General features: G+C 67.6%; 2 protein-coding genes across 2 annotated transcripts; one reads left to right on the top strand and one right to left on the bottom strand.

Annotated features, from left to right (window-relative positions):
• The first annotated feature begins 106 nt into the window (after positions 1-106).
• On the top strand, positions 107-15463 carry ACAP3 (ArfGAP with coiled-coil, ankyrin repeat and PH domains 3). The gene is made up of 24 exons (XM_080657873.1): positions 107-720; positions 4018-4075; positions 4749-4868; positions 5065-5118; positions 6529-6587; positions 7194-7377; positions 7839-7883; positions 7999-8094; positions 8180-8254; positions 8703-8714; positions 9260-9372; positions 9460-9511; positions 9683-9783; positions 9859-9970; positions 10234-10442; positions 10518-10587; positions 11365-11459; positions 11533-11735; positions 11875-11979; positions 12775-12873; positions 12961-13181; positions 13382-13491; positions 13583-13693; positions 14062-15463. The coding sequence occupies exons 1-24, from the start codon at positions 674-676 to the stop codon at positions 14207-14209; spliced, it is 2499 nt and encodes an 832-aa protein (XP_080513999.1). The 5' UTR covers positions 107-673; the 3' UTR covers positions 14210-15463.
• A 989-nt stretch (positions 15464-16452) lies between these two features.
• On the bottom strand, positions 16453-22397 carry SCNN1D (sodium channel epithelial 1 subunit delta; the record flags this gene model as incomplete). Its single annotated transcript, XM_080658451.1, has 13 exons — positions 16453-16767; positions 16893-16968; positions 17082-17158; positions 17329-17386; positions 17470-17548; positions 17672-17789; positions 17978-18076; positions 18177-18340; positions 18424-18512; positions 18673-18863; positions 18951-19158; positions 20167-20543; positions 22380-22397. The coding sequence occupies 13 exons, from the start codon at positions 22395-22397 to the stop codon at positions 16453-16455; spliced, it is 1869 nt and encodes a 622-aa protein (XP_080514577.1).
• Between the last annotated feature and the right edge of the window lie 1337 nt (positions 22398-23734).

Here is a 23734-nt window from a genome sequence, read left to right as displayed (position 1 = left end):
CTCAGCCCGACACGCCCGACCCAAGGCCGCCGAGGGCGGGGCAGCGGGGGCGGGGCCCCGGTTAGGGAGCGGGTGCAAAGTACGGCTCGCTGTGGGGCGCGTGGGCTCGACTCGGGCAGCTGCATCCGGATGCCGCTCTCTCAAACCACGCGCCGACCTGCACGCCCCCGCGTGCGCGCACTCAGACGCCCACCTGCCCACCCACTTTCCACTGCCCACCCTCGCGGAGAGTGTGCTTCCGCTGAGGTCCCGCCCAGCGGGTTTTGCAAACGTCCCTAATTGCGCAACGGCCGGATCGCTGGAGAGGGCGTGCCCACGCCTGGCGGTCCGGCGACGGCTCCGACGCCCAGCTGCTGCTGAGCCCGCTTTCGCCCCCGACCTGGAGCGGCCCGGGACGTGGGGGGCGGATCGTCGGGGCAGAAGGAGCCGCGCGCGCCAGCGGCCGTAGGGAGGGCAGGGCGTTTGGCGACGCTCCCCGGCGGTGACAGCGGGCGGCTGACTTTGGCGACGCTCCCCGGCGGTGACAGGCGGGGCGGGGCGGCGGCGCGGCGGCCTCATTCCGGGGCGGGCGGGCGCGGAGCTCGGCGCGGGCGGGCGGACAAGCGGGCCGGGCCGCCGAGGATGCCGCTCGGGGCGCCGCGGTCCTGGAGCCAGTGAGCGCCGCGCCGCAGCCATGACGGTGGAGTTCGAGGAGTGCATCAAGGACTCGCCGCGCTTCAGGTGAGCCCGCGGGCGCGCCCTTTGTGGCCGCGGGTGGCCGCCCCCTCGGGACAGCGGGGCGGCCGGGGGAGGGGCGCGGGCTGGAGGCGTCGGCGCCCCCTTTGTGTCCGGCGCGGGAGCCGGTGACGGGAGCGGGAGGACCCGTCTCGGACAAAGCCCGCAGCGCCCGGGACGAGCCGACGGAACAAAAGATGCCCCCTTTGCTGGTCACCTCGCACGGAGGGGCGCGCGTGGGGCGGGGCTGCGCCAGCGGCCACCTCCCCACGGAGTGTCCACCCCCGCTTTGTGCGGGCACCGTCGTGCCGGCCACCTGCACGGTGCCAGGACCTCCCTGGCCCTGCGGTCCCGCTCTGGCCGGGGATGTTGGGGTGAACGGGGGCGTCTGTCCTGCCTTCAGTCTGGGTCCCTGTGCTCAGAGCTGCGCATGGGGGACAGTCAGCTGGAGCCACGTGTGGGGCCGGGGCTGCTTGACAGAGGTGACCTCAGGGTCAGGGGGAGGGGGCTGGGCTGAGCAGCCTGGGTCGGAGGGTCTGGGCTGTGGTCCGTCCTGGGTTCGTGTCTTTGGTGCTTTCTGGGAGAGCAGGCGTGCTCACCCGTGTGCAGCACACGTTCCCCATGTGTGTGTGTGTGTGTCTGCCTTAACCACGCACTTCATGTGCCAGGTGCACACGTGTCTGCCCTCCGCCTCGGGGTGCCAGACCCTGGATGTGAATGTGTAGGTGAGCTGTATCCCTGCGCTGGCCTGCTTGGTACATGTGTGCACCCTAGCAATGGGCGTGTGCACGCATGTCACCTGTGACTTCTTGATGTGGACATGTACATGTACTGTGTGTTTTTCATGCTGGTGTGAGTGTTGTCAGTTTGTTCATGTGTATCCCAGCACTGGGACACGCGTCTCTGCACGTGTGTCTGCGTGTGCACTGTGCCACCACACACATGCCCCTGGGATGGCCCAGGAGCATGTCTGCTGTGCCTCTGTGCACATGAGCGCTTGGTCCTGTGTAGTGTGCGTGCCCCGGCCCTGGGGTGTGCCAATAAGAGGGCCCGTGTGTGCGTGCAGCCCCCTGCAGCCAGCCTCTTGCACAACCGCCTCAACAGGGAGGTTGGGGTGAGGCGTCCGGTCGGGCCAGAGTGGCCCCAAGCCCTGGGCAGAGGAGGGGTGTGAGCAACGCACGCACTCATGACTCCGGCCCCACCTCTGCCCACTGTCCTCCAGGACCCAGCGGTGGATGGAGGTACAGCCGGGGCCTCGGCTGGGGCTTGGTCCTGGCCCCGCCCGCTGAGCCTCATGCTCTCCCTCCCTTTGCGTGGACGAGTCCTGGCCCACCTTCCCAGCACCCAGTCACCTCTGGGCCTTCCCTCCCACACCAGCCTGTTCTGCCTGTGGCTCCCGCCGTGGGTGCGGTGGCTTCGCTGTGCTTCCCCGGGCAGGGAGGGGCTGCCCGTGAAAGTGCCCAGCCCGGCCTGGGGGTGCTCAGTGGGTTCCCCGGAACCCTGGTTTGGGGCTGGGCTGAGATTTAATGGGGGTGCGAGGCCGTCTGGAGGCCCCTCAAATGCCCCTCCTCCTGGAGGAGGCAGTCAGGGTCCGGCCGGCCAGGAGGATGTGGTCAGTGATGTGGGGCCATGTGACCCCAGCCCTGGGAGGGGGAGCTGGCCTGTGTGCTCTTGGCCTGGGGGGAGCCCCACAGCCCCCATGCACGTGGTTAGGGGGACCAGACGCTCTCATACAGACCCGGGCCTCCGCCCACCCCTTGTACTTGGTGCCCCCTCCCTTGGGTGGGGCGTCAGGCACTGAGTCATGGCTTTGGTGGGGGAACCACCAGCCTCTCCCTCCTCCCCGTCCTCCAAGCTGCTGAGGAAATCCTGGAGGGAAGGCAGGAGAGGCGGCCCTGGTCATAGGAGCTGGGGAGGGGTGCTGGGGAGGGGGGGGCTGGCCCAGGCCCCGGGGGGCCGCTCTCTGTGCAGCTGCCAGGGCACTTGGGGTGCTGGGGCTCCCCCTGCAGCATCCTCTTCTGGGTGGGTGGGCCTTCCCTGCCTCAGGAGGGACTCTGTGAGGGGACCCGAGAGGCCACGGCAGAGGTCAGGGTCCCTGGGCCACACCCCTCATGCCACACTCGGGCTGTTGGGACAGGCAGTTCTGGGTGGGCTGTGGGCACCCGTGGGGACCCGGGCCGGGGCTGGGACAAGGAGTCACCCCTCTGACCCCTCTGCTCCAGGACGTATTCCCCTGAGCCCCTCAGAGAGGAGTGACAGGTGGGGACCTTACGAGGTCCCTGCCCCCTCCCCCCAGCTCCCCCTGGAGGTCATTCTGAGCTGCACCCCACCTGACGGACCAGGTCCTAACCCCAGCAAACCTGGGAAATCCTGGCGCATGCCCCTCCCCCTGCCCACCTCCCCTCTGCCTGACCCCGCCCAAGGCCTGTCTCGGGAGGCCTGCCTCCCGCCCTGGCCTGAGCCCCATTCCCTCGTCCCTCAACCCAGGAGGCCAGATGGGCCCAGCTCACCAGCTGAGGGGGCGGGGGGCACCGGGATACTGGCCTGATTTTCCTATTTCCTGTTGCCGGAGCATTTGAGGGGGGGGGATGTCACGTGCCTGATCCATCTGCCTCTGCCTTCCGGGGATTCTCCTGTCCTTGGCTCCTCCGGTGATGTCATGTGTTAACTCTCCCCTCCCCTCGCCCCTCCCCTTGCCCCTCCCGAGAGAGCTCATTGTCAGGCTGTGGGGCGGGGGGAGGGGGGGCGGGGGGACCTGACCCACCCCTCTCCTGGCAGATGGTGCCATTCTTTCTTGTTTGAAGGTTGGGGGCGTCTGAGCGAGCCAGAGAGAGGTTCTGGCTGAGACAAGTGAGCTACGGGGGCCACAGGCTGGGGGAGCCCCGTTGGAGTCTGGGGCCAGCTCCCGGCCCTGGGGCTGGGCAGGAGTGGCTGGCCGCCCTGGCCCCGCCCTGCGTGTGCACCTGCACTGGGGTTCCGGCCCCTCTTCTGTCCTCAGGCTTGTCTGACCTCTGTACCCAGGGCCACAGCAGCCCAACCCCAGATTGGGGTGTGTGGGGGGGTCACATGCGCAGGGCCCTTTCTCCCTGGGGTGGTGGCGGCTCTGGGCAGCTCGAGTCCGCTGGACCTGGGTCGCTGTCCTGCCTCCTCTCCCAGCTCCGCTTCCTGGCCTGTCGGAGGGCCGTGGGGCTCTGCGCCAGCAGCCCCCGTGGGGAATGGGAGGGGGAGGTGAAGACCCAGCCTGACACGAGGTCAAGGCAGCTGGCTGCGGGCTGACCCCTGGCCGACCTCTTCTCATCGCAGGGCGACTATCGACGAGGTGGAGACAGATGTGGTCGAGATCGAGGCCAAACTGGACAAGGTGAGGGGCTGGGGTGTGGGGGCTCCGGTGCCGCTCCCTGCCCCCAGGCCCGACCACTGGTGTGTGTGTGCACGCGTGTGTGCGAGCGCACTTGTGTTGCATGTGGGGCATGCGGCCCGTGTGCGTGCACGAGACGTGGCTGTGTCCCCTCACCACAGCTGTACCTACCATGCCCGTCCCCGGTGCACACGCTGCACACACATGTGTGCGCCTCTGGGTCTCCCATCAGGTGGGGGAGGGCGCTGGTGCGTCCCCTCCAGAGAGTCTTCAGGGCCAGAGACAGCCGCTGGGAGGCTGTGCCTCTGAGTGACCAGGTCGAGGGCCAAGGGGGACTCGGGGAAGCAAGGAGGGGCACACTCCTGAGCCCCCTCGGTGGCTGGTCCTACTGATCCTTGGCCAGGCCCACAGGCCCACCTGCCCTGGGTTCTCTGCTCGGCTTCCCTGTCCTGCTCCGACCTCCCGCTCTGGAGCCAAGGCCCAGGTGGCACTAGGCTGACCCAGCGCCCAGCGGGCTCAGGATGGAGTGCGGGCAGTGGTGGTCCCCCCAGCCTTGGGCAGCTGTGTTCTGGGCACTGCCGGGCCCTGAGCTGCATTCCGCTGCCCCAGCCCTCGGCGGTGGTGAGGGCCGGCGCAGGCCACTGGCCCGGGTGTCACTGCCCCGTCCTGTCCGCAGCTGGTCAAGCTGTGCAGCGGCATGATCGAGGCCGGCAAGGCCTACGTCACAACCAACAGGCTTTTCGTGAGTGGTGTGCGCGACCTGTCTCAGCAATGCCAGGGAGACACCGTCATCTCGGTGAGGGCCCCTGACCTCTGGCCTCTATGAGGGCAGGCACGCACGGGCAGGCAGCCCCTGAGGGCGCCCAGGCCCTGGGAGCATGTGGGCTTCTGTGCGGGCGGCAGGGGTGGCTCTGTGGCCTGTCACCAGGAAGATGCTGGCACTCGGGGGCATGGCTGTCCCATCTGAGTGAGGGTCTCCCCCTGCCCCCCAGGAGTGTCTGCAGAGGTTTGGAGACAGCCTGCAGGAGATGGTCAACTACCACATGGTGAGCCTGCAGGTGGGGTGACGCGCACGAGGGCCTGTCCCAGGGCCTGTCCGAGGGGCTAAGCTGCTGGCGGGGCCAGCTCTGGGAGAGCCCACACCTCGGCTCCTGTCTGTGGGGTGGGAGACGCCATGAGGCTCTCATGTCCCAGGTGAGGGTCAGACAGTGGGGAGGGCGGAGAGGTGGCAGCACAGCCCAGGTCTGTGGGCAGTGGGCTCTCAGGGTGGGAGACGCTTTGGAGGGTGACCCCCTCACCAGGCAGGGTCTCCAGCCGTGCAGTGCAGCAAAAGCACCTCCCAGGCTGACCCCCGGGCCCCTGGTGACTCTGGCCTCGCTGCTCCCGGTCAGGTCTGGATGACCTCCAGCCCTCGGGGCCACCAGCACAGGCCTGAGGCACACGTGGGTGGCTGGACAGCGGCCTGGCAACCGGAGCCCCAGACTAAACAAGGGGCCCCACCCCCCAGGGGAAGTGCAGAAATAAACCAGCTCAGAACAGCATGTCCTGCCCTGTCTGTCTGTCTGTCTGTCTGCTTCCAGATAGGCCCCCACGTGGGCAGGTCTGATTCTGGGCCCCCCACATGGGGCAGGTCTGATTCTGGGCCCCTACATGGGCAGGTCTGATTCTGGGACCCCACATGGGCAGGTCTGATTCTGGGCCCCCACGTGGCAGGTCTGATTTTAGGCCCCCACGTGGGCAGGTCTGATTTTAGGCCCCCACGTGGGCAGGTCTGATTTTAGGCCCCCACGTGGGCAGGTCTGATTCTGGGACCCCACGTGGGCAGGTCTGATTCTGGGACCCCACGTGGGCAGGTCTGATTCTGGGACCCCACGTGGGCAGGTCTGATTCTGGGCCCCCACGTGGCAGGTCTGATTTTAGGCCCCCACGTGGCAGGTCTGATTCTGGGACCCCACGTGGGCAGGTCTGATTCTGGGACCCCACGTGGGCAGGTCTGATTCTGGGTCCCCTAAGTGCTCGAGAGCCCTCCAACTCCCCACAACCACCTGCCCCTGCTCCTAGGCCAGTCCTTGGGAGCTCCGGCTCTGACCCCATCCTTCCTACCGCAGGGCTGGTCCTCCCCCAGGTGGGGTCCCAGGGTCGGAGGTGGGGGTGTCACAGGTGCTCTGTGGGTGGGGCAGAGGAGGGGCCCGTCTGGGACAGCTCCGGCCTCTGGTCTGGCCGAGAGCCAGGAGGGGACATGGGCAGGTGGTCACAGCTGTTGCCCCTGGGCACCGGCCCAGGCCTGGGGCCACCCCTGCTCCCCTAGACCCTGTGAGGCTGGCTTCGTGGGGACGACGGGCTGGGGCCGGGCTGGGTGGGACTTTCCCTGGTTCTCACCTGAGCGGGATGGGGCCTGGCCCCTGGGGTCACGTGGGGACAGACCACTAACACCCCCCTGTCCCCTGACCCCCCAGATCCTGTTTGACCAGGCCCAGAGGTCTGTGCGGCAGCAGCTCCACAACTTCATCAAAGAGTGAGTGGCTCGAGGCCCCTGGTCCCCAAGGGGGTGCCCAGCCTCTCCCAGCCTGGGGGGGGGGGGGCCATGGTGATTTCTGTGCTGGATCTGGGGGGGTCCCGGGGCCTGTCTGGGAGGGACCTTGGCCCCAGGCCTCAGGATCTGGGTGGGGGCTCAGCGTGGGCAGAGGGCTGGAGGGGGACAGGGCTGGAGGGTCAGGTGAGGGCCTCAGGCGAGGGGTGAGGGCATGACCGTGGGAGGAGTCAGGGTGGTGGTGGGAGGAGGTGTGGGTTGGGTGGGGGTCTGGGCTCAGCACCTGTGTGTGCAGTTGGGGTGCCTATGGGACCCCCAAGTGATGTCACATTGAAGTTGGGGGCCTGAGCTTGGAGTCTGGTTGAAGCTGGGGGTCACCCCAGGCTGGACTGACCTTAGGATTGAGATGGTGAAGGGCAAGGGTGGGCCCTGGGTCAGGGAAGGGGTCTTGAGGAGGAGAGGAGGGAGAAGAAGGGGGAAGCAGGGAGGGGGAATGAGGGGGACACTGGGAGCAGGGAGGGCATTTCAGGAAGGGGGAGACCCCGTGCCCGTCCTTCCTGGGAGCCCCCGACCTGACGCCGCCGCCCCCAGGGACGTGCGGAAGTTCAAGGAGACCAAGAAGCAGTTTGACAAAGTCCGGGAAGACTTGGAGCTGTCCCTGGTGAGGAACGCCCAGGCGCCGAGGCACCGGCCCCACGAGGTGGAGGAGGCCACAGGTGCCCTGACCCTCACCCGCAAGTGCTTCCGCCACCTGGCACTCGACTACGTGCTCCAGGTCAGCCGCTGGGCATGGAGGGGTCGGGTCCTGGAGTGGGGTGGGAGGTAGTCTGCAGACAGACGGGCGGACAGAGCTGACATCGGGAGAGGTGCTTCTGGCTCCAGAAAACTAATGTCAGGTCTTGGGAAGGGACCAGGTGGGGGGCAGCCACAGGCCCAGCGGTGGGCACGGGCTGGGACGAGCCAGCGGTGGCGGCTGCAGGTGGAGGCCGGGGAGACCTTGCTGAGGGTGGAGCAGGGGTGGGAGTTCCTGACTTTGCCCGCGGGAGGGACCCACCATCCTGACATGGGAAGGGTTCCAGACCATAGGAGGATGGGGTTGGCCCAAGGGCAGGGATATGAAGATGAGCTGGGGGTCTCAGGGAACCACAAGCAGCCTGAGCGGACTTGGTGGCGAGGTGCAGGCCGTGGGCTACCTCGAGCCCGACACCCTTTCCCGGTTCCCCCCTCCCCCGGCAGATCAATGTCCTCCAGGCCAAGAAGAAGTTTGAGATCCTGGATTCTGTGAGTGCCTGGCGCGGGGTGGGCGGGGGCACCGCCCTGGAACAGAGGCCTGGGCAGCCAGGAACAGAGGCCTGGGTGCCAGGCAGGTGGCCTCACCTGCGCCTCCCGCCTGCAGATGCTGTCCTTCATGCACGCCCAGTACAGCTTCTTCCAGCAGGGCTACAGCCTGCTGCACCAGCTGGACCCCTACATGAAGAAGCTGGCGGCCGAGGTGAGCCTGGGGGAGGGGAGGGGAAGGACCCAGCCAGGGTCTTGGAGAGAGGGGTCCCTTCCCTCCCTGACGCCCCTTCCCATAGCTGGACCAGCTGGTGATCGACTCGGCCGTGGAGAAGCGGGAGATGGAGCACAGGCACGCGGCCATCCAGCAACGGGTGAGGCCCCCACCGCCCTGCACTGGGGATTGGGGGTGCGAGGGGCACCCCATCCCGCTGACCTGGGAGGCCCCTGGCACATACACACGCTTCATCCCTTCCCCCAGGCCTGCCCACTCTGCTGGGATCCCCATCCGTAGGGCTTCACCACGATGGAGCAGGAGGGGAGGGTGGCCCTGTGTTACTTACTTAGAGGCCAGAGCAGGGGTGGGCAGGGGCCAGGGAATGCCCCTCTTCCTTCAAGGCCAGGGGTCGCCTCTGGGGCCTCAGGCGCTGGCTGCTACTGGCTCCTCTTTGGTCACCTGCCAGACCGCTGCCCCCGCACTGCCCAGGGCGGAGTGGGCTGCAGGCAGAGCTGCCATTTCAGTCACTGACAGCCTGGGCAGGTGGGGGGCTGGCACTCACTGGCATTCTCTCTCTCCTCCCACCCCCTTCTGCTCCGCCCCAGACACTGCTGCAGGTGAGTGGGCTTTGCCCTGGCTGGGGGGAGCGGGGAAAGTAAGGGGAAGGCCAGATGGGTGGGGCCTCCGCCCTCCTTTGCGGGGGCACTTCAGCACCAAGGACACCTCCCAGGCACCTGTGGGTGCTGCACTGTACCCCGTGGCTGGCACCAGCGAGGACACGGGCTGAGCCGGGAGCGTCCCCCGTGGGAGTGGCAGCAGCTGTCCCTCCCTGCCCCCACTCAGCCAAGGCAGCAGGTGGCTGGGCCTCCGCTCCCACCGCCACACACAGGACATACTCAGTGTCTCCCCAGCCTGGTGAATGGAGCTCTGTCGCTGGAAGCAGGCCCAGCTGGCAGCGTGAATGGGGACCCGGCGGCGGGGGGGGGAGGCGGGGGACAGCTTCCTTCCTCATCGCAGAGCCTGCTATTCTGTGGGGCTGGGTGGGGGCAGGGCCTGAGCCCCGGCGGGGATGTGAGGTGACTGCCTGCCCCCAGGAGGTTCGGGGCAGGGCCGCGCTCAGGTTCGGAGTGGGCATTCACGGGGGCCCGGCTCCGACCCCCAGGACTTCTCCTACGATGAGCCCAAAGCGGAGTTTGACGTGGATGCACCTAGCGGGGTGGTGATGGAGGGCTACCTCTTCAAGAGGGCCAGCAACGCCTTCAAGACGTGGAACCGGTGAGGGGGTCCTTCTTGGGGGGCAGGGCACTGGGGCATTCGTGAGGTCAGCCTGCCTGACCCCTCCTGGCTCGTCCCCCTGCCCAGGCGCTGGTTCTCCATCCAGAACAGCCAGCTGGTCTACCAGAAGAAGCTGAAGGTGCGTGCAGGCCCCTCCCACCTGGGCCCGGAGTGGGCCGAGGACAGCCCTGGGCATCACGCCTGAGTGGTCGGGGGACAGAGAGCACGCGGGTCTCTGATGGCCTGTGAGGCAGGCAGAGCGACATGTGGGGGGTCAGGACGGAGCTTGAGGCCCGTGCTGTGCCCGCAGGACGTGCTCACCGTGGTGGTGGACGACCTCCGCCTGTGCTCCGTGAAGCCGTGTGAGGACATCGAGCGGAGGTTCTGCTTTGAGGTCGTGTCGCCCACCAAGTGCGTACGCCCAGCGGGTGGGCCGGGGCTGGAGGGGAGGGCCTGTCTGCCGGGCCTGACGCCTTCGCCCCACAGGAGCTGCATGCTGCAGGCGGACTCCGAGAAGCTGCGGCAGGCCTGGGTCCAAGCCGTACAAGCCAGCATCGCCTCCGCCTACCGGGAGAGCCCGGACAGCTGCTACAGCGAGGTGCGGCCCGCCTGCGCTCTCCACGTGCGCACATGGCCCCCATGGGCTGCGTGCCAGCATGTGTGGGCAGGGCATGCGTACACGTGCATGTGTGGGCATTGTGGGCATGTGCATGTGAGCGTGCCTGCACACGTGTGTGCATGGGCTTGGCTTCAGGGCTCCAAGCCTGTGCGGGTGCCTCCGGCGGGGGAGGAGGGGGGGGCTGCTGGGGAAGCCAAGGCTGGAGCTCCGAAGGGGCTGAGTGGCCCCTCACCCGTCCCTAGAGGCTGGACCGCACGGCGTCCCCCTCCACCAGCAGCATTGACTCGGCCACGGACTCCCGGGAGCGCGGCGCCAAGGGCGAGAGCGTGCTGCAGCGCATGCAGGGCGTGGCTGGCAACGGCCAGTGCGGCGACTGCGGCCAGCCGGACCCCCGCTGGGCCAGCATCAACCTGGGCGTGCTGCTCTGCATCGAGTGCTCAGGCATCCACAGGTGGGCCCGTGGGCGGCCGGGCAGGGGCGCCAGGCCGAGCCGCCCCTGACTCACCCCTGCCTCCCCACTGTCCAGGAGCCTGGGTGTCCACTGCTCCAAGGTGCGGTCCCTGACGCTGGACTCATGGGAGCCTGAGCTGCTGAAGGTGTGTGTGGGGCCATCACAGGCCACCAGCTGCCTGCACGGGGTGCAGGGGCTGGTTCTGCAAGCCAGGATGTCTGCGAGTCGGGGCTGGGGCCTGGGGGTATCTGCGAACTGGGGGTGTCTGCCGGCTGGGGGTGTCTGCAGGCCGAGGCTGAGGCCTGGGGGTGTCTGTGAGCTGGGGGTGTCTGCAGGCTGGGGCTGGGGCCTGGGGGTATCTGCGAGCTGGGGTGTCTGCCGGCTGGGGGAGTCTGCAGGCCGGGGCTGAGGCCTGGGGGTGTCTGTGAGCTGGGGGTGTCTGCAGACCAGGGCTGAGGTCTGGGGGTGTCTGTGAGCTGGGGGTGTCTGATGGCTGGGGGTGTCTGCAGGCCGGGGCTGAGGCCTGGGGGTGTCTGCAAGCTGGGGGTGTCTGCAGGCCGGGGCTGAGGCCTGGGGGTGTCTGCCGGCTGGGGGTGTCTGCAGGCTGGGGCTGAGGCCTGGGGGTGTCTGTGAGCTGGGGGTGTCTGCTGGCTGGGGGTGTCTGCAGGCCGGGGCTGAGGCCTGGGGGTGTCTGCAAGCTGGGGGTGTCTGCAGGCCGGGGCTGAGGCCTGGGGGTGTCTGCCGGCTGGGGGTGTCTGCAGGCCGGGGCTGAGGCCTGGGGGTGTCTGCAGGCCGGGGCTGAGGCCTGGGGGTGTCTGCCGGCTGCGGGTGTCTGCAGGCCGGGGCTGAGGCCTGGGGATGTCTGCCGGCTGGGGGTGTCTGCAGGCCGGGGCTGAGGCCCGCACACCCTGTCTCCCGCCAGCTGATGTGCGAGCTGGGGAACAGCACGGTGAACCAGATCTACGAGGCCCAGTGTGAGGGGCCGGGCAGCAGGAAGCCCACAGCCAGCAGCCCCAGGTGAGGTGGGCGCAGCGTGGAGGGGACGGCAAGCCCCAGCCATGAGCGCGGCCTCATGTCCACCTCGGTCCAGGCAGGACAAGGAGGCCTGGATCAAGGACAAGTACGTGGAGAAGAAGTTCCTGCGGAAGCCGCCCTCTACACCGGCCCGGGAGGCCCCACGGCGCTGGCGGGCCCTGAAGTGCCCCGGCCACCACAGCTCGCCCCGCGCCCCCGCCGCCCGCCGCAAGGTCCGGATGGAGCCTGTCCTGCCCTCCGTGGCGGCTCTGTCCTCAGGTGGGCGGGCTCCTGGCTCACCTGGACGGCCGTGGGGGTGGGGGAGGGCTGCAGCGGGTCGAGGCCAGACCCCAGGGAGGCCAGGGCTGGCGGGTAGGAGACGGGGCCCAGTGTGACCGCCCGGTCTCCCCCTGCACAGGCGCCGTGGAGCGCAGGTTCCGCCGGGACTCCCTGTTCTGCCCCGACGAGCTGGACTCCCTCTTCTCCTACTTTGACGCAGGGGCTGCTGCGGCGGGTCCACGCAGTAAGTGCTTCTAGCACCCCGGCCCGCTGCCCCCCCTCTCCCGGCCCGGCCGCAGGGCAGCACCGGGCAGGGCTCACTGGGATGGTGTACCACGTGGCCATGTGCTGGGGGACTGTCAGGAGGGACAGGGCTCGGAGGTGGTGTTGGGAGAGGCTGGTCTGGAGTGGGGAGAAGGGGGTCAAGGGGGCCTAAGGCTGGGACAGTACCTTGAGGGGCTGGGGGCAACTAGGGTATCGACTTAGAGACCAAGGTCATGACCCCTGAGTGGTGTGTGTGTGTGTGTGTGTGTGTGTGTGTATGTGTGTGCTGTGTGCACACAGGAGTAGGTGTGTGTCAGGGTGAGCACACAGGTGTATTTTGTGGGTGTCGATGTGCACCTGTGTGCTGGGGGCCTGGAAAAATTGGGACACACATCTTTCTCACCCCTCTTGGGGTTGGGGGGCAACTGCCATACCTCGAGTTCTCCCCTGAGGGCTGCCTGCTAACGGGCGGGCGGTCAGCACCTCCTGGCACGTGTGGGCAGGAGGCAGGGCTCTCGGCCAAGAATTGGCAGGGTGACTGCGGGCAGCAGGGGGCACTGCCTCGCCATCCCTGAGCCTGGGCTCTTCGGGGCTGCCCTTGGCTGAGCTGGGCCGAGGCCGAGACCGTTGGTGCTGCCTGGGGCCGCCTCCAGGGCTTGGCCAAGACCCCACCCCTGGGCGGTGACCTCCTCGCAGGACTCCTCGCCTGGAGGATGGTTGGGGTCTGGGGAGGCGTCAGGAATACTCAGGACCCCTCTGCCCATGGACCCCGCAGGTCTGAGCAGCGACAGTGGCTTAGGAGGGAGCTCTGACGGCAGCTCCGACGTCCTGGCCTTCGGCGTGGGCTCCGTGGTGGACAGTGTCGCTGAGGAGGGTGGGTGCCCTGCCTCCCCAGCCCTCCCCCTTCCGCTCCCCCACGCGGGGCCTGGTCACCGCCCTGACCGCACCCCTCTCCGCGCAGAGGTTGCGGAGTCGGAGGACTCCAGCGGCGAGGCGGATGGAGAGGCCGAGGCCTGGGGGCTGGCGGACGTGCGCGAGCTGCACCCGGGGCTCCTGGCGCACCGCGCAGCACGCACTCGGGATCTTCCCGCGCTGGCCGCGGCGCTGGCGCACGGGGCTGAGGTCAACTGGGCCGACACGGAGGACGAGGGCAAGACGCCACTGGTGCAGGCCGTGCTGGGGGTGAGCAGGGCTGGGCTGGCGCTGGACACAGGTGCGCGCCAACCCGTTGGCCTCTTCAAGCTTCTCCTTTAGTGGCTTGTACCCAGGCCCCTGTTGGAGACCGGGCTCAGTCCACGGCCCGGTCCCCGGTCCGGCAGGGGTGCCCGGGACCCTCCTAGCAACCATCCCCTGGGCTCAGCATGGCCTTCCCCGCTCCCTAGGGCTCCTTGATCATCTGCGAATTCCTCCTGCAAAACGGGGCGGACGTGAACCAAAGAGACAGCCGGGGCCGGGCACCCCTGCACCACGCCACGCTCCTGGGCCGCACCGGGTGAGTCGCAGGTGCACGTCCTGCTCACCTTGGTGGGGGGGTGGGGGCGTGTGGCCTGAGAGCACCCCAGCTCATCTCCTCCGCCCCGCAGCCAGGTCTGCCTGTTCTTGAAGCGGGGCGCCGACCAGCACGCCCTGGACCACGAGCAGCAGGACCCTCTGAGCATCGCCATCCAGGAGGCCAACGCGGACATCGTCACGCTGTGAGCGCGGGCGGGGTGTGGGTGCCTTAGAGGGGGGCGGGGCTTGGTGTCTTAGAGGGGCGGGGCTCCGTGGGGCGGGGTTTGGTGTCGGGATGGGGCCTTGTAGGGCGGGGCTTGGTGTCTTAGAGGGGCGGGGCGCCGTGGGGCGGGGTTTGGTGTCTTAGAGGGGATGGGGCGCCGTGGGGCGGGGTTTGGTGTCTTGGGATGGGGCGCTGTGGGGGAGAGGGGCGGGGCGCCGTGGGGCGGGGTTGGTTCTTAGAGGGGCGGGGTGCCGTGGGGCGGGGTTTGGTGTCAGAGGGGATGGGGCGCTGTGGGGGAGGGGAGCGGGGCGCTGTGGGGCACGCGCCCTCACTCTGCGCTTCCCTCAGGCTACGGCTGGCGCGCATGGCCGAGGAGATGCGGGAGGCAGAGGCGCCCCCAGGCCAGCCCGGCCCCCTCGCGGTCAGCAGCCCCACGGAGCTCCAGTACCGCAGGTGCATCCAGGAGTTCATCAGCCTCCACCTGGAGGAGAGCTAGGGCGGGCGGGACTGGGAGCGGGGAGACCAGCCACCTGGCCCTTTCCGGAGCGTCCGCCGGGGCCCCAGCAGCCTGCTCTGCCCTCCTTGCAGCTGCCGGAATGGGCAGGGGGAGGGACCCCAGCCCCGAGTCTCCTGAAGCCCCACGTTTCCCCAGAGGTGCTGACCCTGTGTCCTCAGGTGACTCCTCCCTCGGGGCCTGGGCGGCTCATGTCACAAACGGCTCCCAAGGCCCTGGGTGCCCTCGGACCACCCTGTCCCCAGGGCCGTGTACTTCTGTGTCCCTCTGACCCGGGGCCCATGTCACCTTGTGTCCTTCTGTCAGGGGCCTGTGTCACCGTGTGCCCCCCCCCCTTTATTGCCCCAGACACTGACCTGCTAGTTGGGTCCGTCCTATACCCCCAGAGCCCCTGCACCAGGCCCTCACTGAGGCTGGTGGCCGGCCATCAGCCCCTGGCCAGGGCAGAGGGGCAGCCCATCCAGGGAATCAACCCGTGTACCTCACGTAGTGACCCCAGCGTCCAAGCTGGGCTTCTCGGGTGCTGGGGGGTATGTGGCATGGGGCCTCAGCCCTGGCTGGACGCGGGCGTCCCAAGGCCACGTGGCTGGCCACGCGGGCCTCATGCCGGGCAGCCCTAGACCGTCCCTGCCTCCTCCAAAGTGCTGGGCCCGGAGCAGGGGCATAAAGGACTTTGGCACTTCGCACCCCTGCATCTGACGTTTCCTCGTGGACTGAGTGGGTTTCCTACAGCCACTGTGTTCTCACTTGTCTCGCCTCGTTTCTCCGGACTCTGGAGGACCACTTGACCCCAGCTCTGTCTGCTGCCGGGGGGAGGCCCCTGCAGCTCTGCCCCCCCACTTGCCAGCTTACCGCCCGGGCAAGGCCCTCTGATGGGTCCCAGGTCCCTCCGCTCACTCCCCAGGGCCCACACTGCCTTCTGCGTCCCCTGTTCCCGGAGCCCTGGGGCAGTGCTGGGCCGCTCCCCAACGCGGGTCCTGGATCAGGCCAAGGCCAGTCCGTTGGTCACTATGCAAAGGCTGCCCAGGAGGCTCCATGGGTGGCAAGGTGGGCACTGACCGGGCCCCCCCAAGACCCTCGCCTGCAGGCTGTGACCCCTAAAGAGCAGAATTAACTCCTTCCTCTCTTCCTGCTTGAGCTCTGCCCCACCCACTGCCTGTCAGTGCCTCTCAGGCTGCGGGGACCGCCCACTCCAGTTCACTCAGTAATAAATTGCCGCTTGCACCGCTGCCGTCAATGGCTCACCTGCCTCACTCGCTGTCTCAGCCGGGGAGGGGGTCTCTGGGTGCCCTGCCTTCAGGGAGGGGTGGCTGAGTAGGGTGGCAGAGCCCCACAAGGATGCAATAAGCAGAACCCAGGGGCTTGATGCGGGGCGGGGAGGGGGGCGGAGAGGGCTTCTCTGGTGAAAACTGACTCCTGACACCCCAGCTCCCATTACCGGGCCCTCTGCTCTTCTCTGGCCTGGACTGTGGCTCCTGGTAGGAGTTAGGGTGGATGCCACCTGGCAAGGATGGTCTGGGCCTGGTTTTGTCCCCTGGGCAAGCCCTAGCCCTGGACGGTGGCCCCGTTCTCAGTCTTCCCGTCCCCCAGCCCAGAAAGTGTCTGTGGCTCCAGGCATGTGGAGGTGCAGTCCGAGGTGTCAGCTCACCACGGAAGGTGACGGGGAGGCCCTCACGTGTTGGCGCACCAGGTGGAATTCCCAGTTTTATTACAAAGCAGCCCAACCTCACCAAGGGCCTCGGCTTGGCCCTGCCCTCCCTCCCACCTGCCCCGAGCTGAGGTGTGGGCAGACATGTTGACACAGGCAAACATATAATGCAAACACAGACACGTTCCTATGTGGAGGCACCCCCCTCATGTACATTTACACGAAGGCACACACATGCGTGCATGCACACATGCATGTATGGGTGTGCACACACACACATGCACAGGAGCTCAGTCCTGCCTGGAACACGGGAATCATAGTGGTGGGGACACTCCTCTCCTCCCTGCCCTGGGCTCCTTGAGAACCACGAGGCCTCCATGGGGCAGGTGGCTGCACCAGTGAGAGGCCCTGATGCGCTGGGCGTCCTTGTACCTGCCTGCCAGCCAACCCTGGGCCCGAGGCCTTGCGTGGCCACCAGGGGGGCCCCTGTGGTGCTGGGCAGGCCCCCCTGGGAAGCCAGGAGAGCCCACTGAGCCACAGCCCCCAGCATCAGACTAAGCTCCGGCTGGTTCAGGTGTTAGGAGTCTTGGGGGACCCATACTTGACCTAACTCTTCAGCTGAGACTCCTGCCAGCACCCCAGGAGGCATCGCGGGCCGGGCCCCTGGGCATTTGGCGACATGCCCGCAGTCCCTGGGCACCTGGCTGGTCTCTGGCTTGGTGTGGGCCGCCTGCGGCTGGGACCCCTGCACGCGCCGGAGCCGGTGGCAGCCCAGCAGCAGGGCCAGGGCAACGGCGTCGATCAGCAGCTCCAGCAGCTCCAGGACGGAGAGGACGGAGGAGCCGAACCACAGGCTCCAGAGGCTGCCCATGGCCGACAGCAGCTGTGGCACCTGCGGCATCATGGACCGTGAGCTGCACAGGTGCCTCCGCCCCGCTCCTGTGTGGGGCCATGTGCTCGGTGCCCCATGCCTGGCCGACTGCTGCCCCTCCCCCAGCCCTGGGACCGCCCGCTCACCGAGTAGACGGGCGTCTCGTCCGCTGTGCGGTAGTTGAGCTCCTGGTAGAAGATGTTCACCTTGGCCACGTTGCTCCTGGGTGGACAGAGAGGGAGGGGCTGGGCCCAGGGCCTCGGGGGCACTGAAGGGTGAGGTTGGCAGAGGGAGGGGCCAGGACATGACCTCCGGAGGAGGCGGAGTGCACCCACCTGGGTCTCGGGCTCCAGCCAGGGCTCCGGCCAGAGCTCGGGGGGCTGCGCTTGCCCAGCACGGCCAGGATCCAGTCCTGCACATAGAAGGCTCCCTGTGGCCGCTGCTCCTCCAGCCTCCGAGGCACGGCAGGCCAGTGGGAGGGCAGGATCCACAGGGGCGGAGCCCTGTCTACCGGGCTCTGTGGGATCCAGGAGGCCCGCCTGCTTGTCCAGCCCTCACCCTACCCACCCTCCGGGGGCTCACCCCTGACTTGGAGGAAGGCCACCTGGAGCTCCCAGCTGACAGCTTGTACGAAGACTCTCTAGGAAAGACAGACCCCGTCATGTCATACCCCCTCTGTGGTGCCCAGGGCAGTGACCCCTGACCCCAGCACTCCCCACTCACCTGCAGGGCCTGGGGCATCGAGAGGCGCAGGGAAGCCGGTGGGTCTCCAGTTTTCTGTAGAGGCGGTAGAAGCAGTGGCCTGGGCGGGCGGGGTCACAGGGGAACCCGTTAGGGGAGACCCAGGGGTGGCGCAGAGGTGTACAGCCCCGCGCAGGTGAGCGGGGCGGGGCTGTGGGCGGGGCTGTGGGCGGGGCGGGCTCACCCCAGGCCGGGTGCCGCGCGGAGCTGCAGTACTGGGCCCCCGCCGGCAGGGGGTAGAAGTAGTAGCCGCAGGAGCAGGTGTTCACCATCAGTTGCTGGAAGCAGGAGACCAGGCAGGCCTGGGGGGACAGCAAGGCACTGGGGCTGGGGACCCCAGGGGTAGGGGGAGGGGAGGGGGAGGGGGAGCAGCCATCCCTCCCCTAGGGCCTGCCTACCTGCCGGCCCGGTTCACCTCCCTCTTACCGGCGCCTCCTTTTCTGAGCCCTTGCTCCCCGCCCCCCGCCCCCCACCCCGAGCCCAGGCGCACCTGCATGGTGTAGGTGGCGTTGTACAGCAGCGGGACGTCCACGCCCTCCCCGCCGTCCGTGCAGTGGCCGTAGGGGCTCCCGAGCCGGTGCACCTCGTCCTGCGGGGAGGGGGTTCAGTTCCACCCAACCGCCCTCGCCCTCAGACCCCAGGCAGGGACGTGGGAGGCTGGGGCCCTCTCTGCGCCCCCCTCACCACACCTCTCTGATGCCGATGGTGGTCTCCGTCCCGGGCCGGATGCTGAAGCCCCGGTGCTCCAGGAAGGGCGTGTGGTCCGGCGTGTGGACCATGACCTTGATGCCGGCCTCGGTGGACAGCAGCGGGAGGGCGTCCTGCTGCTCAGCCCTGAGGACCAGGCTGATCCCTGCGGGAGGAGGGAGGCCCGGGGTGAGGCCAGGCCCAGGAGCACCCTGCCCACCCCCCCCCACGGCCCCAGCTGGCACTCACCATGGGTGATGCCTGGGCGCTGCACAGTCCACATGCCATTGAAGGTGTAGCAGCTGCCGTAGGTGGGGTGGTGGAACGTCCGGAAGTGCCTGGAACAGGGGCCACACTCAGATGGCACACGCCTTCCCCCGCCACCCGTCCAGGCCTGCCTTATCTCCCTCGAGAGCTGTTTGCCGCTGGCAGGGCCCCCGGGTGGCACCCATGCCCGCTGGGTGGGGCCCGGAGGACGCCCCCGCCCCGCCCACTCACCGGGCCTGGCAGTCCTGGCCGTTGTAGCGGCAGGAGAAGACAAAGTGGCCGCCGTGGCTCTGGTGGCCATCCTCGGGGTGTGGGGGCAGCAGGGCCAGGATGTCCACGTAGTGGAAGCGGTACCAGGCGCGCACGGCCGTCACGCCCGACGAGTAGGCGCGGTAGAAGCAGTCCCCCCCGGTGCTGTTACACTGCGGGGGGGGAGGGGCGGGTGGCTCAGCACAGACTCTCCCCCCGGCCCTGCGACCCCCACCACTGTGCCCGCCAGGGACACTCACCAGCCTGAAACCCACTTGGTTCTGGCGGCCCGGACCGCCCAGCAGCTCCAGGCGGACTCTGCGGTCCAGCTGGAAGGCGGGCTCCGGGCCCGGGTCCTCCGCAGAGGGGATGCCCCCGCTCTTGCTGAGGTTGAACTGGTAGAGGGCGTAGATGTTCTCCTGGGCAAACTCGTCCAGGGCCTGCAGGTGTCTGTGCACCAGGCTGGGCCTGGGAGAGGGGCGAGCCGGGTCAGTCACCCCCAGGCACCCCCCCATCAGTCCCAGGGCGTCGCTGGGGCCAGCCTCTTGGCCTCAGCCCCTTCCCTTGTCGGGATGCCCAGAAGGAGGCTCTGAAATGGGAGCTGGGCTGCAACGTGAAGTCAGGCCCCGGCCCGGCCTGGCCCCTGGGTACCTCACAGCCCCTCCTGTTTCTGCTCCTGCTGCCTCCCCCCTGCAGTGCCGCCCTGCACCCTTCTCCTGGGGCTCCCACGACTGCAGACCCCTCCCAGCGCCCCTCTTGCTCCCTGGCGGCCCACACCAGGTGCCTGCCAGGTGGCACGGATCAATCACACCAAGCTGCACCGGTTTCTCCCTTCTCCTTAAGACCCACCGGCGGCAGGTCTCAGAGGTCCTGGCTGCACACAGGGTGGGTGAGGTGGAGTCGTCAGTAACCCAGGCACTCGCCCGGCCAGTGTGGCTCAGTGGTCGAGTGTCAACCCAGGAACCAAGAGGTCTCAGGTTCGATTCCCTGTCAGGGCACATGCCCCGGATGTGGGCTGCATCCCCAGTATGGGGCGTGCAGGAGGCAGCCGATAGATGACTCTCTCTCATCACTGATGTTTCTCTCCCTCTCCCTTCCTCTCTGAAATCAATAAACATATATTAAGCTCTAGCCAGTGGGTAGAGCGCTGGACTGCCGGCCAAAGGGTCCTGGGTTCGATTCCGGTCAAGAGCACGTGTCTAAGTTGCAGGCTCTTCCCCAGCCCCCCAGGCCCTGGTCAGGGCGCGCGCAGGAGGCAAGCAATCGATGTGTTTCTCACATATCGGTATTTCTCTCTGTCTCTCCCTCTCTCTTCCACTTTCTCTAAAAATCAATGGGAAAATATCCTTGGGTGAGGATGAACAAAAAAATTAAAAAAAAAATAATAAAAAATCACCGAGGCACACCTGGGGCAATGCAGGAACTCCCGTCCCCGCCCCCGGCCCCCCAGCCCGCAGCGCACCCCCATGCCCTCACCGGTGTGGGTTCATGTCACACAGAGTGACGGACGGGAAGAGCTTTCCCCCTGAGTGCACGGACACGGTCATGATGACAGGGTAGCGCCAGTACTGCTCGAAGAGGAGCCCGAACTGCCAGTACAGCGCGCCCAGGGCACCCAGGAACAGCAGCCCCCAGGACACCGTCTTGAGGCGGTTCTGGCTGGAGCAGATGAGGCGGATGGCGCCGTGCACCGTGGCGTTGGTGCAGAAGAAGGTGAACAGCTCCCTGAAGGAGCCGGGCAGCTCCACCAGTGGCTCCCCCCCGGGCCGCTCCTCCATGGGGGGCGCTGGCGGGGCGTGGGGACTCCTGCAGGTCCTGGGCCCCACACCAGCTGCCTGGGCCACTGCGCCAGCCTGTGTCCAAGAAGCGGGCCTCAGCGGGGCCTGACCCGGTCGGATGCCCAGCCAGGCCTCTCCACCTCGGCCAGGGGGGGTCTGTCTGCCTTCCCCCAGGTGGGGCAGGGCCTGTGGGCAGGAGGAGGCCAGGTGACCTGCTCAGAGGAGGGACTGTGTCCTGTCCGTGGGCCAGGAGCCCAATATTGGGGGCACCTGGGCCAGGTGGACTTCCGTTCTCTGTCCCCGGGAGCTCCCAGCACAGGTGTGAACCTCGGCCCCCAGGGGCAGGGCCCGACCTGCTGAAGCTCGAAAGAGGCTCCACCTGAGGCTTGCCCACGCTGGGACTGACCCGCAGCCATGCCCACAAGGCCCGGCACGGCCCCACCCCGCCTCCCCAGGCGTGTCTTATCAGGGCAGAGCCCAGCTGGGCCGTGGGGACAGAGAGAGCAGCGCATGGGGGTCTGCCTGCCTTCCCCCAGGTGGGGCAGGGCCTGTGGGCAGGAGGAGGCCAGGTGACCTGCTCAGAGGAGGGACTGTGTCCTGTCCGTGGGCCAGGAGCCCAATATTGGGGGCACCTGGGAAGGCTTGACTCTGGGCCTCGATGGCCTCCCCCAACTCCCCACATCTGAGTTTGACTAGGATGACGGAGCCAGACTGGTCGGCCGTGTCTGGGCCAAGGGTCAGGCCTGAGTGCCACTCAGGGTTGTGGGCCGAGGGCGGGGCATGGTTCACCCAGCTAGGCCTTCGGCTTCCGGAAAAGCAGGCAGGGGCCAGCCAGTGGTCGGGACCTGAGGCCCCAGGAAGTAGAGCCATGGCCTGCCTGGCCCCCAGGCCTGCCCCAGAGGTTCGTGTCCCAAGACCCACTCACCCCAGCGCACAGACGCAGGGCCTGAGCGGGCCAGACCTGCTGCCCTGGACGCACTGAGTCATGCGCAGGCCTCCAGCGGGCTTTCCGCACTGTCCCCATCGGGGTCTGAATCATGAGGCCTCTGGTGACTGGGCGCAGGTGTCCAGGCTCCGGGCCCTCCCTCTAACCAGCTGGGGGCGCCTGGGGAGGGGGCTGAGCCTAGGGAAGCGGCTGCTGGGGCTCAGCCAGCACACGGCTGCCAGGTATGCCGAGCAGGCGGCTCCCATGTGATCTGAGAACATGCGTGTCCCAGCAAGCCAGCCAGCTTCGTGGGGCCTCGGTACCCAGTGGGGTGGGGGGTGGGCCTCCCCTCCTGTGGCCTTCGGTATGTGGGCCCCTCCTTGCCTCGCCACCAGGAGCACGTGCCACCCGGGGTACTGCTGGTGGGCGCCACAAGGCACAGAGCTCTGCCCACCTGTGTCCCCCTCCCCACGATCATGCTGAGCCCTCAGCCGCGGGTGGCAGGTGAGGCAGGGGACTCCAGCAGGTGCTTCTGACTCCAGTAGCCATGCTGTCTCCCTCCTCCAGACATGCAGCCCAGCCCGCTCCCCCCGCCCCGCCCCAGGGGCTCCCGGGGCAGAGGTGAGCTCTGGGGATTGGCTTTGAGGGCCGTTCCGAGCCTCCAGGGCGTCCTGAGACAGGGCCCCGGACACACTGGGCGAACGTGGGCACGAATTCCGAGACACCTCAGATACAGTAGGAGCAGGGGGCTCCCCAGTCATAAATGTACACGAATGTGTCCAAACACGCTCCACACACACACCAAGCCCACAGTCGGTGGGGGCTCTGTGGCTCTCCTGCCCTCGCCGTGTGTGTGTGTGTGTGTGTGTGTGTGTGTGTGTGTGTGTGCATGCATGTGGGTTCAGGGTCACACGTGGGACACCCCCCCTCCATGTCAGGCTGAGGAGACCCCAGGACATGCTGCCCGATGGCCCCACATCAGGTACCTGTGCAGGTGCCTCCATTCTCCCGTGTAGGTGGCCAGACCGTGGCAGCTCCCGCAGGTGACAGAGGGATGTGGCCCAACACTGGCTGGGCTGCCTCCTATTTATAACAGGCTGCACGGGGCGAGGTGCTGGGGAGGGGCCAGCTGCCGGGGGCAGCCCTGCCTGCTCTGGACACGGAAGGGGAAGCCTTTGAGGACAGGGATGGGGTCCCTCCCGTGGGTGAGTGCCTGGGACCCTGACCCCAGCTGGGAATGAGGAGGTTCAGGTTTCCGGAGGGAGAGGAGAGGCCTGCGTTGGAGTGGGACCCCCTTGGATGCCAGTTCTGCACCCGCCCTGAGCAGAGCTCTTGGCCCTTAAGGTCAGATCTCCCTGAGGCGAGACAGCTGCTCTTCCTGCTCCTGCGGACCCTGTGTGTCCCGGCCCTCAACCCCCTGCTTTCTCCTCCTGCCAGGCCTGCCCAGCTCACTCTGCCAGCTCTGAGCACAGGTGTGTGGCCAAGGGATGCTGGGCAGGGCCTCTGTCCCAGAATCCAGGTGTCCTCCAGGGCCAGCCACCCAGCCACTGGGACGGGCACTAATTACGGGACCACCTGGGTGTGGAGATGGCATTTGGAGTCCCAAGGCACCCGGCTCAGCCTCCTCGTCGGACACTGAGGCCACCACTGACCACACCACCCACTACAATGCCACACCAGACCCCAAGGCCATACCCTATACACTGAGACTACACACCATGTGCACTGACATGCCCTGTTGCCCACGAAGGGGACATGCCATGTCATGGCCACACAAATGCTAAGACCACACACCACATGCTAACAACACACACCACATTCATGGCCCAAATGACATAATCTCTGAGGCTGAAATCCTCGGCCCAAGTGTGGACGTGTGAGGTCAGATGGGGTGCTGCAGGTAGGATGACCCACTGCCCCACCCCCAGGGGGACCCACCATCTGTGCTCCCATTGGGGGACCCAACACGACCCCAGAGGCCTCACCATCCCCGATGACCAGAACTGCAGCCTGGGCCTAGGTTTGAGGGGTCAGCTCATGCCCTACTGCTCCCTCCTCCCCAGGGCAGGCCCTGGGTCCCTGGCACCCTACCCCAAATCAGTGCTGAGCCTGACAGGCCTTGCTGGGGGCCTTGGCTCTGGGGAGGCGGGACGTCACCGGCCTCGTGGCTTGGAAGGAGGTGGATGCTCCCGGTGACGTCTGGGAGAGGGAAGTCATGCTGGGGGCAGGGCTGGCCCTGGAATCACGGGGTGTGGGTGCGAATCATGACTCTGTCACTGTGACCTTTCCCAAATTACTCAGCCTCTCGGAGCCTGTTTCCTCTCCATGTGGAGGTGCCTCT

This window comes from Plecotus auritus (assembly GCF_963455305.1).
Source record: "Plecotus auritus genome assembly, chromosome: 2".
Lineage (NCBI taxonomy): Eukaryota > Metazoa > Chordata > Mammalia > Chiroptera > Vespertilionidae > Plecotus > Plecotus auritus.
Note: the sequence above shows the minus strand (reverse complement) of the source record. Positions and strands in the feature narration are given on the sequence as shown.

Coding starts and splice junctions, on each gene's coding strand:
- ACAP3 (XM_080657873.1), top strand. CDS start 674: ATGACGGTGGAGTTCGAGGAGTGCATCAAGGACTCGCCGCGCTTCAG. Junction 11,460..11,532: donor CCCACAGCCAGCAGCCCCAG/GTGAGGTGGGCG, acceptor ACCTCGGTCCAG/GCAGGACAAGGAGGCCTGGA. Junction 11,980..12,774: donor TGCTGCGGCGGGTCCACGCA/GTAAGTGCTTCT, acceptor TGGACCCCGCAG/GTCTGAGCAGCGACAGTGGC.